The sequence below is a fragment of the Camelus dromedarius genome, chromosome 25 (genome assembly GCF_036321535.1).
Source record: "Camelus dromedarius isolate mCamDro1 chromosome 25, mCamDro1.pat, whole genome shotgun sequence".
Classification (NCBI taxonomy): domain Eukaryota; kingdom Metazoa; phylum Chordata; class Mammalia; order Artiodactyla; family Camelidae; genus Camelus; species Camelus dromedarius.
Genome location: NC_087460.1, coordinates 361,835 through 375,967, shown reverse-complemented (window position 1 = coordinate 375,967; position 14,133 = coordinate 361,835). Strand labels below are relative to the sequence as shown.

Genomic DNA, 14,133 nt, shown 5'->3' with positions numbered 1-14,133 from the left:
TCCTTAACCAACATCTGTTTCTAAAGATCTCAACAAACACTGTTGAATTGGGAAGCACTAGAAGGGCTCCCTTTTGAGTCAGGGAGAAGGCAGATTTCCTCTTCCATTGCTTCTGTTCTGAATCGTATTGCTTTGTAGGGGTTTCTTTTCTCAAGTGGGAAATAATGTACCCCTCCCTCAACCCACACACACACACACAGACAATCTAGGGAATGTGTTCGAAACTCCAAGAAAATAGCCAAGAAATTATTGTAACTAATAATAGTTAAGCCAGGGAAGGGCTTCAGGACGGCAGAGTAGAAGGATGTGGCGGCGCCCCCCAGTACACCAGAAAGGCACCTGCACGTGGTGCAGGTCCCACAGTACCTACTAAACTGAAGGTCTTACACAAGTAAAGCTGCAAGAAAATCTCCATGTAACCAGGTTGGCTGGGAGGGGAAAAAATGAGGGGCCCTGCACCCCCAGGAGGAGGCAGGGAAAGAAGAAAGGTTCTCTTGCTCTGGGAGTCCCTTCACCAGTGGGGAGATGAGCTGGGGCAGAGGGGAAGCTTCAGAGGCTCAGAAGAGAGAGCTGGAGCATGTTGTGGCAAGCCAAACGGAGGGAAGCCGGCTCAGAGGATCCCTGTGGTCCCCAGGCTGAGACACAAGCCTGCTGGTGTGTGCCGAGACTGGGTGCTGGAGCTTGGGCTTCGGAGGACGACCCCAAGGAGAGGACTAGGGCTGGCTGCTGCGAGACAGCCTGAAGGGCCTGGAGTATGGTACGAGCCGAACCTGAGGGCAGCAGAGCCTGGGTCCCCCCTTAAAAAGCCCTGTTGTTAGTGCAGAGAGGCTTGACCAGGCCATAGCAGCTTCCTCCTGTGGCCCAGCCATGGAAGCCCCATTGTTAACGCCTGGGAGCTGTCTCCTTGCTTGTGGCTCTGGGAGGGCTCGCTTGCTCAGGGTTGCCCTCAGGTGGAGGCAGGACTGAAATCTGAGCCCATTCCTAGGGGCCACATGGCTGGGGATGCAGGGCAGAAATTTGAGTCCTGCCCCAGGTGGATTCGGAGGACGCTGGTGCCTTGGTCAGGTCAGTGCCTGCAGGACGTCTGAGCAGAACACTGGTGCACAGCGGGGGCAGGTCAGCGTTAATGACGGTGTGCACATGTGGAGGCGGGCCTGGGGTCTGGGCTCACCTGTAGTCCACGGTGGATCCAGGTGCATGACTACACGCAGCTCTGGTGGGTCCTGGTGCCTGGCTTCAGTGCACCTGCCCTGGTGACTGTAAACACAGGGCCTGAGGGACACCAGGGCTGACTGCCTACATTCTCACATCTGAGGCAGGGCCGAGAGCAGCGCCAACAACGGTGCACTTTGTGAGCCCGCATGACGGGTGACAGGTGACACTACAGAGGGCAACTCCGCGGCCCCTCCCTTGGGTCAGTCTCTCTCGGGTCAGTCTACCCAGGCAATAGAAATAAAAGCAAAAATAAACAAATGGGACCTAATTAAACTTGTAAGCTTCTGCACAGCAGAAGGAAACAATAAACAAAATGAAAAGACAACCCACAGAATGGGAGAAGATATTTGCAAACATTGCAGCTGAGAAGGACTTCATTTCCAGAGTATCCAAACAGCTCATACAGCTCAATTTCAAAAAAACAAGGATCCCAGTGAAAAAATGGGCAGGAGACCTGAACAGACATCTCTCCAGTGAAGACATACGAACGGCCAGCAGGCACACGAAAAGATGCCGGTGGTATCAGAGAAACGCAAATTAAAACTACAGTGAGGTTTCACCTCACATAGGTCAGAGTGGCCATCATTAAGTCCACAAACTAAATGCTGGAGAAGGTGTGGAGAAAAGGGAACCAACCCTCCTATACTGTTGGTGGAAATGCAGTTTGGTGCAGCCGTTGTGGAAAACAGTATGGAGATTCCTCAGAAGACTAAAAATAGACTTACCCTATGATCCAGCAATCCCACTCCTGGGCATATGTAGCCAGAGGGAACTCCAATTGAAAAAGACACATGCACCCCAATGTTCATAGCAGCACTGTTTACAATAGCCAAGACATGGAAGCAACCTAAGTGTCCATCGACAGATGACTGGATGAAGAAGCTGTGGTATGTTTATACAATGGAATACTACTCAGCCATAAAAAAAGAATAATGCCATTTGCAGCAACATGGATGGACCTAGAGATTATCACACTAAGTGAACTAAGTCAGAGAGAGAAAGACAAATTTTTGATATCACTTATATGTGGAATCTAAAAAAATGACACAAATGAACTTATTTGCGAAACGGAAAAAGACTCACGGACATAGAAAATTTATGGTTACCGGGTTGGGGGAAAAGGGGAGCGATAAATTGGGAATTTGGAATTAGTGGATACACATGCTACTGTAAATAAACAAGGACCTACTATGTGCAGCACGGTAAGTACATTTAGTGTCTCGTAGTAACCTGGGGTAGAAAATGTATCTGTAAGCAGAAATCCAGGTAGCTGGATTGGTTATCATTATACAAATACCAACGTAAATAATCTTTAAAAAGGCAGCATGGCCCCATAGCAGGAAGACCCCTAACGCTCGCAAGGAGGCAGGCTGACCCCAGGCTGGGGCAGGAGCGCGAGGTGAGCCTGGACCCCTGGGGAAAGGAGGCAGGCTGACCCCAGGACAGGGCAGGAGTGCAAGGTGAGCCTGGACTCCCAGGGAGGGGCTCACTTCTTGTGGTGGTGCCTCGGCCTGCGGGCGGCCTGTTGTCAGGACAGACTGGAGGGCACCGGTTTGGGGGACTGCTGCTCGGGGGTCCTGGTGGCCAGCGGAGTGCGTGCTTGTGAGTGCCACGGGACCAGAACCAGCCCCTACCCCAGGCATGGCAGGAGGCAGCAGACCACACTTGTCTTCTGGAGGAGGCTTCCTAGCTGATCGCTGTGGCTGCGGCTGAGGGCCAGGTTTCTAACTAAACCTGCATCTCAGGCCCCCAGCCTCTCCAGAGGCCCCAGAGTGCCAGGGGGCACCCCTGGGTGGCCTGACTGTGGTAGCGGGAGGGACTTCAGTTCCTGGGTCCCCGGGGCCTGAGGAGTGTGGAGGGCTGGTTTAGGGCCGTCCTGCGAGCTTGGGCCAAGGGCAGGGCTCAGGTTGGGCCTGTGGAGTTGCTCTCCCCGGACAGGGGCTGTGGGCATCTTCTCACACTCCCCAGGCCAGGCTCCGTCTGTGACCACCACTCGGGCTCGTGCCGGGGCAGGGGTGGGCCGCAGAGGCAGCTGGTGAGAGTTCAGATGCGCCTGCAAAACCTCGCACGTGTCTGGATTGAGATCTGGTCCTAAAACGGGGATGTGGCCTTTTGTTTGTTTTCTGAGGGGGAGGTAATTGGGTTTGTTTGTTTATGTTTGGAGGAGGTGCCGAGGATTGAACCCGAGACCTTGTGCATGCTAAAGCACGCGCTCGACGCTGAGCCATACTCTCCTGCTGGATGTTGTGTTCTTGAGGGAAAGATAGGAAAGGCCTCTCGTCCTCAGACAAGGGTGATCCCCAGTCTTCCGTTTCCCTTTCCGCCGATTCCACTTTTCTTCTCTTTTGCTCCTCCCTCCCCCCATCCAGAGTCCATCTGCTTACCTCCTGCCCCAACTTGAACTTCATATGACTGAGAGGAAATGGGTCCCACTTGTTTATCATTTTCTTAAAGCATTCCACTATAGAATCGTCCTAATTATCAAAAAGAGGGATGCAGAGGAGGCAGGAGCACGTCATGACATCACTCTGGAGGTCTGTTTCCTTCCGCTCGCGGAGTGTCGGCAAGCATCTGACCTCTAGAGCCCCTGACGCACTATGCCTGTGTCCACCGCAGACCGAGCCAAGAGGAGGAAGCTGAGGGAGGAGAGGGCCTGGCTGCTGGCCCAGGGGAAGGCGCTGCCGCCGGAGCTGTCCCACCTGGACCCCCCGTCCCCGCTGCGGGAGGAGAAGAAGGCTGAAGACCTGTGAGTGTGTGTCCTAGCCCAGGCCCCACGGCAGTCCCCGCGGGCGCTGCCCTGTGCTCGTTCTGCCTCTGCTCTTTTGGGATTGTATTCTTCACCCTTTTTAGGTCTTATATTTCTTTAGATTCTGTTAGATTTAAAAATACTGATTTGAGTGAGATAAAACCTGGGGAAAGGATGTGCTAGTGAGTAACTAACTTTCTAGAGTCGTTAATCAGTTCGAATCATCATGGTCAAGCATCATTCTGTAGATGAGGAAAATGATTTCCCCTTTGTGCTAAAGCATGTGCACCCTCCCCTTTGTAACCACTTCCTGGAGTGTCCTCAGTGCTGCAGACTTGCCTTAGAAGATCTACGGGGGCTGTTCTGGTCTCAGTGCAGTGAGCCATGTGTGCTTGAGCTGAGAGGTGGTCTCGGGTCTGCTAAGCCCTTGTTCTCTGATTACAGCTTTGAGCTGGACGACGCGTTCACGGCCATGTACAAAGGTCAGTTCCTGCGCTCTGGTGCTGTGCTTCTGGTGCTGTGCTCCCGGGAGTGTGAACTAAGCTTTCCTCTTGGCCCTTAGTCCTAGACGTGGTGAAGGCACACAAGGATTCCTGGCCCTTTTTGGAACCTGTGGATGAGTCGTACGCCCCGAACTATTACCAGATTATTAAGGTAGAGGCTGTACTTCAGTCGTGCCTGCTGTGGAGCGCATGTCTCTGGTGGTTGCTGCTGTGTTTGTATCACTCAGGGATCAGAGCTGCTGGATATATTTGAGCAGCCTTTTTTTTTTTTTTAAACTTCTGAAAAAATTTTTAAATTTTTTGGGAGAAGGAGGTAGTTAGGTTCGTCTGTTCATTTATTACTTTTGGTGGAGGTGCTGGAGATTGAGGCAGGGACCTGTGCGTGCTAGGCACACACTCTACCCCTGAGCAGCTCTTACCGGTGTGGTTTCTCTGTCTCACGAGGACTCCGAGATGTTTTTTCCAGCGTGTGATTAAGAAATGTGTCCTGTTTTAGGTCCCCATGGATATTTCAAGCATGGAGAAGAAACTGAACGGAGGTTTATACTGTACCAAGGAGGAATTTGTAAATGACATGAAAACTATGTTCAGGAACTGCCGAAAATACAACGGGGACAGTAGTGGTGAGTGGAAGGGGGTTTGCTCCAGACCTTGCACCATTAGGACCAAGAATAAAATGCCTTCTTTTGTAGAAGTACACGCTTCAGGGATTCATACTTTTCTTTGGGACCACAGAGAGCATGTGTACTGAAGCCCTGGGGGCGGCTGGACCAGACCCTCTCCTGCCTCCATGACAAGAGACGGCTCCCAGGGCCCAGGTTCTCGTGTCCTTGAGATGGCCTGGCTCTGGTGGTTCTGTCTCCATCTTCTGTCGTGTTCAGAACCGCAGAGCAGCTGTCTGATGACAGCCTGTGCTGCCCCAGGGGCAGGACTGGGTGCTGTCACACACTAGCCCCTGGTGCCCTCGTTTCTTTCCTGGGCAGATTCCGTGATTGTGCCTAGTGTCTGCAGGTGAGCCTTGCAGAGAGGTAAATTTGTGCTGGTTTGGGGTGAGAGTCCTGGAGCCAGTGTCCTGGCCACACGGCCTGGAGCCTCTTACACAGAAACCGTGTCCCCGGCTGGTGTCTGGCTCCGCCACATGTTTCCCCGGGGGCTTCCTGTCATTTGCTGGCAGGCGGGCTGTCTCTGGGGGCTGCAAGCTGTGTCCTTGCGTCCCCGTAGAGTACACCAAGATGTCGGATAACCTGGAGCGGTGCTTCCACCGGGCGATGGCGAAGCATTTTCCTGGCGACGACGGGGACACAGACGAGGAGTTCTGGATCAGGGAGGATGAGAAGCGAGAGAAGAGGCGGGGCCGGGCGGGGCGGGGCGGCGGCCACGCCTGCACCCGCTCCCGGGACCCAGAGGGGCCCAGCAGGAGACAGCAGCCCGTGGAGAATGGGGGCAAGTCGCTGCCCCCCGGCCGCCGAGCCCCTTCTGCGCAGCCCCCTCGGGAGGGGGGCGTGTCCCGGCCCCTGCACTGCAGTGGGGGGCCTGGCCAGGCCCCCGCTCTGAACCAGACGGTAAACAGCAGCTCCTGGGAGGTCAGGGTTGGGGGCGGAACAGCCTTCCCCGCTGGCCCCTCTTCCAAAATGGTTTTCCTGCATGTCAGTGATCTCTTCTCCCCCATCTGTCCCTCACTGGTTCTCCTTTATTTTAAACCCTTCTTTCTCTCACTCGTTTGAACCTCACATTCTCTATGTGGGCAAAAATTTGAATTAAATTTGAATTACTCCTTTTGAAAGTAAAAGGCACATAGGTGCACACAGTACATGAAGTTTCCTGGTGGGAGCGGCTGGGGAGGCACTGTGTGAGGAGGCTCTGGGGTGAGGGGCAGTGGAGGGATGCACTGCCCTGCGAGCACCTGCTCCAGGCCGCTGGGTGTGGGTGCCTTCTTCCTCCGGATGTGAGGGACCTGCTTTCTCTCTTCTCCTTGCCCTTCCTCAACGCCCTCCAGAGGCCGGCAGTGCAGGGGGCTTTTTGTCCTCTGCGAGGGTCGGAGCTTCCCGCCACGCGTGTCTCCTCTGGAGCCCCAGAGCTGCGCCCCGGAGGGCCTGGGCAGCAGCATCCGCCTTTAGCAGTGCAGGTAAGCAGGCTGCTGAGAGGCGCAGCTGCCGGGGTGAGTTCCAGAACTCATCATTTCCTCTTGCCTTGGGGTCAGCACGTCACGGGATCTGCCTTGTTCTGTGGGTCTGGTGAGCTCTGCTGTCTTCTCTCTCCTCATTCCCAGCCTCCAGCTGGAATTAACCACCAACGAGGACCCGGGCGAGGCATCCCAGATGAGAAGCCCATGTGTGGGGCGCTGGGGCACCTCGCCGACGTGGGACCACCTCCTGGACCCCTGCAGCTCAGGCAGATGAGCGGCCCCAGTCAGGATGGAAACGTGTATCCCGCCGCTCATTTCCAGCCAGGATTTATTCCTCCCAGGCACGGTGGGGCCCCGGCCCGGCCCCCAGACTTTCCTGAGAGCTCGGAAATGCCTCCTAGCCACATGTACCAGTCGTACAAGTACCTCAATCGAGTGCACTCTGCTGTCTGGAACGGGAACCACAGTGCTACAAACCCAGGACCCCTGGGGCCAGATGAGAAGCCCCCCATGGGGCCAGGACCCTCTCACCCGCCTCGCACTCTTGGGCACATGATGGACACCCCCGTGATGAGACCGCCCCTCCCCCCAAACCAGTGGCCTGACCACTCGGGCTTCCTACCTCATGGAGTCCCTTCTCCGGGGTTCCTGCGACCACCCTGTAAAGCTGGCGGACATCGGTTGCAGCCACCTCCATCCCCAGCGCCAGGGTCTCTGTTTGGAGCCACCGCCCAGGCCATGCGGGGGGTGCAGGGCGGGGACTCCATGATGGACAGCCCGGAGATGCTTGCCATGCAGCAGCTGTCCTCCCGTGTGTGCCCGCCAGGCGTGCCTTACCGCTCCCGCCAGCCTGGCCCCCCACCTCTGCCTGGCCCTTTCACACAGCTTGCTCACTCGGCCCCCAGGCCTGCCCTGGGGGGCCCTGGGAGGATGCAGGACAGCAGTGGAACACAGGAGCCTGAGGACGGCCGAGGTAATCCCCAGCCCCCTCCATCCGACCCCTGGCTCCCCAAGCTGTCAGTTCACACACAACGCCAGGTGGCATGTGGGCTGGCCTCCAGCCTCGCTGTCCTCAACTCCGTGGGGCTGAGCCAGTCATGGCGCAGAAGGCTTTCTGGCGACGATCACGTGGGTGGTGCTCAGGCACTCTGTGAGACTTTAACCTGTAACTCGCTTAATTCTCAGAACAAGCCTTTGCGGGAACAATTTTTATTATCCTTATTTTTACAGATGGAAAATCGAAGGCACAAAGGCAGTAGGTTATTTGCCTTCATCTAGCTCCAAACTGGTGGAGCTGAGGTTTGAACCAGACACTCGGGCCCTGGCGTCCTTGCCGCAGCCATGTGTCATCCAGCGGCACCTAAAATTACTGTCCTGAGCGTTCCCGCTGTGAGAGGTGTGCACAGTGCTCTCCGTGCGGTCCAGTTCTTGCATCTCGTCCACCCCACGGGGGCGTGTCTGTGCCCACTGAGTCAGGACAGTGAGCGCTGGCACATCTCGCGGGAATGTGTTGGAGGTGCCATCGAGGGGGGCGGACCTCAGGCTGCGGGAGGAGGATGACAGGGCCTCTCTGTGGTGGAGGCTTATTTCTGAGATAGACGTCCAGCCTGTGTTGCCTGTATCAGTGAAGGGGGGTGGCTGGGCCTTCTGCAGGACACGGTGACGGCTCCCTGTGAGATTTCAGCGCTGCTTCCGAGCAGAGGCCCCCTCTGGACTTTCCAGTAATGATTTCAGGCAAGTCTGGGGTTTAGAGCTTCAGAGGAAGAGCCCCATGGTGAAGCCTTGGCGCGCTCACGTTGACGGAGGAAAAGCACACACTTAACTTTCAGTGGACAGCTTGTGCCTTTGACCTTTAAGCAGCTTTAGCCCATCAGCACCTGGGACTCTGGTTGATCTTCAGTGTCGTGAATGTTCTTTTTTTTGGGGTATTATTCATTCTATAGATTTTTTGTTTTAAATTGAAGCATAGTTAGTTTACAGTATTGTTAGTTTTTGGTATAGAGCATAGTGGTTCAGTTGTATTATACATATGTGCTCTGTCACGCTCTGTCATTGTAGGCTATTACAAGGTACTGCGTGTCGCTCCCCGTGCTGTATACGCGTGGGGTTTTGTCTGCACGATGACTGTAGTGCTGCGTGTTGTGGTTAATAGTTGGTATCCCACTGTGCATTCTTGATTTTCCCCTTAAGCTTTGACCAGGGTCGTTTTTGACCCTACCTGGCCAACAGCTCCCTCCTACTTGAGACCATACTTACGGGTGAATGCAGTAGCACAGTGCAGAATTCCGAGCTTGTCATCAAGCCCTTGAGCCTAGTAATTTGTGCACTGAGTTCTTGTAATATGTGGGAGGTGCCTTTTGAGTTCTTGCTGTAGGCATCCAAACTGAGTATTTTCATTCACTCAGCACTGACTGAGTCCCCATTTTGTGCAAGCACTAGGCATGATGGAAATCAGAACTAGGTCCCTGCTCCCTTGGGGCTGGTGTCCTGACTGGCAGAGCCGGGGACTGGCCTTCCCCGCGTGTCCGCCGTGCCCTGGTCCTTCTCAGTGTGGCAGGCCTGTGCTTCCAGCACCCTGTGTCACATGCACCCCCTTGGGGCCATGGGCTCGGGTCCAGGAAGGATGTTGCCGCTCCTTGGCAGACCTTATGGGGGCTGCAGGCGTCCCCCTCGTCCTGTGAGGGAGTGTGTCAGGGTCACCCTGCGTGCACAACATCTGACCACCTGTCTGTCGTCTGCTGTCATTTCGGCTCCTGAATTGCGGTTTTGTCTGGTTTTTCTTGCAGCAGACCCCTTGCCTGGGCTGGAGGAGAAACCAGCGAGCGTCGGTGCTTTGGAGGGGGTGTTCCTCAAACAGCTACCTCACCCCACAGCCCCCCTGCAGACTGACTGTGCCCGGCGGAGCTCGCCCCGGGGAAGGGACTCGGAGGCCCCCGAGCTCAGAGGCGAGCTGGGAGAGCCTGGAGGCAGCTGTAAAGGGAGCACGGGCAGGAACGCCTGGCCGTCGGGGGGCAGCTTCGCCAGCCCCGCTGCCCCAGGCTGCACCCTGGCCGACCGGGGGTCGCTGCCCGAAAACGGAGTGAGGGTGGAAGCCTCGCCGTGCGGGTCAGAGGGCAAGGGCCTTCGTGGAGGTGGTTCAGAAGAGCCGCTCTGCCCCAGGGGCCGGGCACTGAAGGAGGCTGTGCCGCCCGGTACAGACCCCGCCTGCTCCCCGCTGTACGTGCCCGGCCTGGAGTACCCCAGCTCAGCCGCGCGATACCACATCAGCCCCGGCCTGCAGGCTTTGGGCACTGTGATGGGGGGCAAGCCCCCCGCCCCGCCCCCTCAGCCTTTCCCCCCTCGCGCGTTCCAGTCTCACGACCCTCATTCTGGAGTCTTTCCCCGGTACCGCCCCCACCAGGCACTGAGGTTCCCCTACCAGCCTGCGCCACAGCCCTCCTACCGCCACTACCCGCGGACCTACTACTCCTGCCCGCAGGGCCTCCACGACTGGCAGAGACCCCTCCCCGCCCCAGGAAGCCCGAGCGGGGCCCTCTTCTCGGATAAGAGCGCTGCGGCCGGTCTGCAGGGCTGTGAGGCGCTGAGCTCTGCCTTAACCCCCCCGACCCGAGTGCACGCGGTGGCTGCCAAGACGGCCACGGCTGAGGGGCAGAACCCTGGCCCCGAGGAGGAGAAGCCGGATGAGTCTGTGGAGAGGCCCGAGAGTCCCAAAGAGTTCTTAGACCTGGACAACCACAACGCGGCTGCCAAGCGACAGGGTTCACTGTCAGCCAGCGAGTATCTTTACGGAACGCCCGCTCCAGCACTGAGCTCGGGCGTGGGGTTCGGTTCGTCCGCTTTCCCACCGCAGGGCGTGATGCTCCAGACGGCACCTCCTTACCTTCCCCCGCGGCCGGCCGGCCATTTCCAGCCTGGCGCCTACTCCTCCCCCGTGGCGGCTCCCCCGCCTCACCACCCGGCAGCTGCCCAGCCCAACGGCCTCTCCCCGGAGTGCCCTGTCTACCGCTGCCCGGAAGAGGGCCTGGGTCATTTTCAGGCTGTGATGATGGAGCAGATCAGCTCGGGAAGTGGAATGAGGGCGCCTTTCCAGGAAATTTACAGACCATCTGGGTAAGGGGCCTCAGTGCTGTCTCCCGAAAAAAGAGCAGATGTTTTCAAATCAGTGACATACAAAAGTTGGTCAGATGGAGTTGTTTTACGCTAACGTTCTGAAGCCTAATCATGGGCTTGAGAGCCTTGGCGCCCCTCCCTGAGCCTCATCCTTCCCCCAGGCCCTCCACGTTTAGCGCTGGCCGCGTGTGTGTGTGTGTGTACGTCTCTGAACATGCTCCGTTTCGTGTCTTGGCCTTGTATTTGAAGCCAGTAGAGAGTGGGTTGCAGACAAGCTGGGTCCCAGGGGTCAGGTGTTCCGCTCCCCTGGAGCACGGCCAGGGCAGCAACCTCAGCTGCCCCTGTTGGGAGTCGTCCTGACATGTCCTCACAGCTGCTGCCTCCTGGGTCCCCATCCAGGGTCACGGATCACACGTGGTTGTGGCATCTGAGTAGTCTCTTAATTTACACTCTTGGTTTTCCTTTGGCTTCTCAAAGACTCGAGCCAGTTCTCCGGTGAGAGTGCCCCAGGCCCTGGGTTCTTTTCACTTCCTGTCGAGTCAGGCTAACCTGGGTTGGATGCTGCTGCGCCACACCTGGAGCATATGTGTCTGCCCCAGTCCTGGTGGTTCCCGGTGCGGGGTGATTAAGGCAGCGTCTGCGGGAGGTTGTCGTGATCCAGGACTTCTCCTTCCTAATCAGCACGTGTCCCTCTAGGATGCAGGTGCACCCGGCGCAGCCACGGCCCTCCTTCCCAAAGACGCCGGCAGCCGCGGCGTCGCAGGAGGAGCTGCCCCCACACAAGCCGCCCGCACTCCCTCTTGATCAGGTCAGGGTGATCCATGCTGAGGGCTTCTCTGCATCCTCCGCGTGCTTGAGTTCGTGGCTGTTGGTGCAGGAGCTTCCACTGGGTGGTGCTTTAGTCTTGGGGCCCGGGCGGGCGGCGCCCTGGGGAGGGGCATCCTCAATCCCCACCTGTCCCCTCCTCCCTTCCTTGTGGTACCAGCTGTGTGGGGCTGGCCGCACCCTCCTTCTCCCAAGCTGGCTGCCGGCATTTCTTTGGATTTTGGGTTTGAGTCCCTTGTGCTGTGTCTTCTCTCACCCCCTGCCTGCCCTTGGCATCTTCCTCGCTCCCTGGGGGAGCTGGGGGGCTGGTCCAGGGGCCAGAACACAAGAGCCCAGGCTCGTGTGACTGATGAACTGGTTCCCCCAGACGGAGGGGGTACAGACAGCTCCTCGGTTTCATTCTTAACAGTTAACACATGTTAATTTTTTTTAATTGCCTCTATTTTGCTTGCCTCAGAGCTAGTCCAAGGAGGAAGTAACCCCCAAGAAAGGAAACTGCACACGACCAGCATGGAGATCCGGGTCGCGGCCCCCCACCTCCGCTCCTCTCCCAGCGCCTGGACGTGCCCTCCTCACTGATGCACCAGCTCTTGAGGACCTGGGCCCATCGTGGAGAACAGATGAGCTGGACCCAGGGTGGCGTTTCCAGGCCCTGAGACTCTGGTTCAGGGAAAACCATTAAACTTGGGGGCGGTGCTTGGGGGCTGCCTGGGCAGCCACTCTCAGGTATACACTGGGGAAGGGACGCTCGTAGTGGTGACGTGTGTGGAGCTGGGTCCAGTTTACAGAGTTTTCATGTTGCCTTTAAGATGATTTCTGTTGGTGGTGAATGTATTGTACATAAAGCAGGTGGGGCGGGGTGGGGGGGACATGCAGTCTGACCCGCGAGCACACAGCCCTGCAGGACCCTCCTGTTTACAGTCCTGTCACTCTCACTCTGGGGAGCTGGAGCGGAGGCAGGGAAGGCCGCTGTGTCAGCTGAGTGGGTGGCTGCAGGGCCCACACCTCCCAGGAGCTCAGCCCAGAGACGGCGGCCCTCTCGCCTGCCCAGGGCCTGGTCTGAGAGCAGAGCTCCTCCTGGCTGGCCGGCTGCCCTGCAGGTAGTTGCAAACCAGCATCAGGGACTGGGATCACTGGAGTGCTTGCTTGTTGGAAGGTGCAATGATGCGTCCCCGTCACAGCCCTGCCCGGCCTGTGGTCTGGAAGGCGTCACCGCTTTCTGGCACGAATCACATTTTGTGGAAGTGACTACTCAGGTTTGTATATGTTTAGTATCAATAAAGAAACTGCACAGTTTTTAATAGGAAAAATTATTCTGTAGATTTAGGAATATTTCGGTATATATAGTTCTTATTCATTTTATGTGAATCATAGTAAAATAAGTCATAGTGATTTAAATAGCTGTCAGGAACAGGTCTTGGAAGTCACTTGTCTGTCTGTGATAGGAGACAGTCTCACAGTATTACTTTATTACAGTTTTAGACACGAAATACACTGGATTCTCCCTGCTTAGCATTCTTTGATTTTAGCTATGATACCACCAAAGTTAGGCCTCGTATGTTTAAAACTTCCGAATATCCCACAAAGGAAAAAAAGGAACCGAGGAAGGTGCCCTGAAATTACAGGTTTTGTAAAGATGAGCATGTTCTAAAGCATGCCGTGGGTAGCAGAAAAGCCTCCATAAACCTTGATCTGTGCTTGCTTCTTGTGTGTTCAGCCGTGGGAGGGGCCAGTAGCACCGCACCGTCCAGGCCCAGCGTCCTGGGTGGAGTGGGAGTGGACTGTGCTTTCAGTAGGAAAAGAAACAAGCCAGGTGCGTGCACCGTGTCCGGGCAGAGCCCAGGCCCCGGGCTGTGAGGTGAGGCTGAGGCCGGGCTGAAGGCTGGGACGCCCCACACACACACGAGCGTGGCTTGTCCTCGAGTTAGGTGTGCAGTTGAGTGGAGCGTGCTTGGGGCCGTGCGCTCAGCTACCCCTAGTCTCATTAGAGCTGTGTCACCACCGCGACGTGGTTCAGGAGGCTGGGGCGCCAGGCCAGTCCTTGAGCTGCGGGCGTGCGCGTTCTGCTGCCCGTGCGTCTGGCTAGCGGGCCCGAGCCCTGCTCTGGGCCCGAGTGCTCGCCTCGCTTGCAGCTGGTTTGGGCGCGGGGCTGCGGGCTCCTCGCTGTGTGGAGCCCAGAGGCCTGGGGCAGGGGTGGGAGGGGACCACAGTGGTTTCGCCCTTTCCTTCCACCCTGGTGGTGTCTGGCCGCGGTGTGCACACCCTGAGGTGGCCTCGCCCCCAGCCCCCCCCCCCCTTGCCAGAGAGAAGCTGTGAACGGTGTAGGAGTTGGTGAGCCCTCAGCCTCCTCCCTCCCACGTGTGCGCAGAGGTGAGCACAGTGCCTCCCATCACTGAGCCCGGCTGCGTCCACGTGGGGTCTGGGCACCAAGGCCTCGTCCTGTGGCCGCAGGGCCGGGCCCCTGCTGGTCTGTGAAGGGCAGGCTGCGGCCGCTGTCCCCCGGCAGGGCCCCTCTTCTCCCGTGTCCCGCGCAGATGCCCAAGCCGCCTTCCCCCAGGGAGTGACGCTGCTGTGATTTGCTGTGACGAGAAAGTCATGTGTGGGGAGGG

The 14,133-nt window shown here is 57.1% G+C and overlaps 1 protein-coding gene across 1 annotated transcript in view; it reads left to right on the top strand.

The window, feature by feature from the left end:
• The window catches only part of LOC105100740 (chromatin remodeling regulator CECR2), a 100,819-nt gene extending 87,999 nt beyond the window's left edge, over nt 1-12,820 (top strand). The window contains exons 9-18 of the mRNA XM_031444460.2: nt 3,832-3,961; nt 4,406-4,443; nt 4,524-4,615; nt 4,961-5,087; nt 5,686-6,026; nt 6,461-6,589; nt 6,734-7,562; nt 9,376-10,699; nt 11,396-11,507; nt 11,982-12,820. Of these exons, the coding sequence (XP_031300320.2) occupies nt 3,832-3,961; nt 4,406-4,443; nt 4,524-4,615; nt 4,961-5,087; nt 5,686-6,026; nt 6,461-6,589; nt 6,734-7,562; nt 9,376-10,699; nt 11,396-11,507; nt 11,982-11,987 (3,128 nt within the window). The 3' untranslated portion in view covers nt 11,988-12,820. The remainder of the gene's footprint in view (nt 1-3,831; nt 3,962-4,405; nt 4,444-4,523; nt 4,616-4,960; nt 5,088-5,685; nt 6,027-6,460; nt 6,590-6,733; nt 7,563-9,375; nt 10,700-11,395; nt 11,508-11,981) is intronic.
• Nucleotides 12,821-14,133: the final 1,313 nt, after the last annotated feature.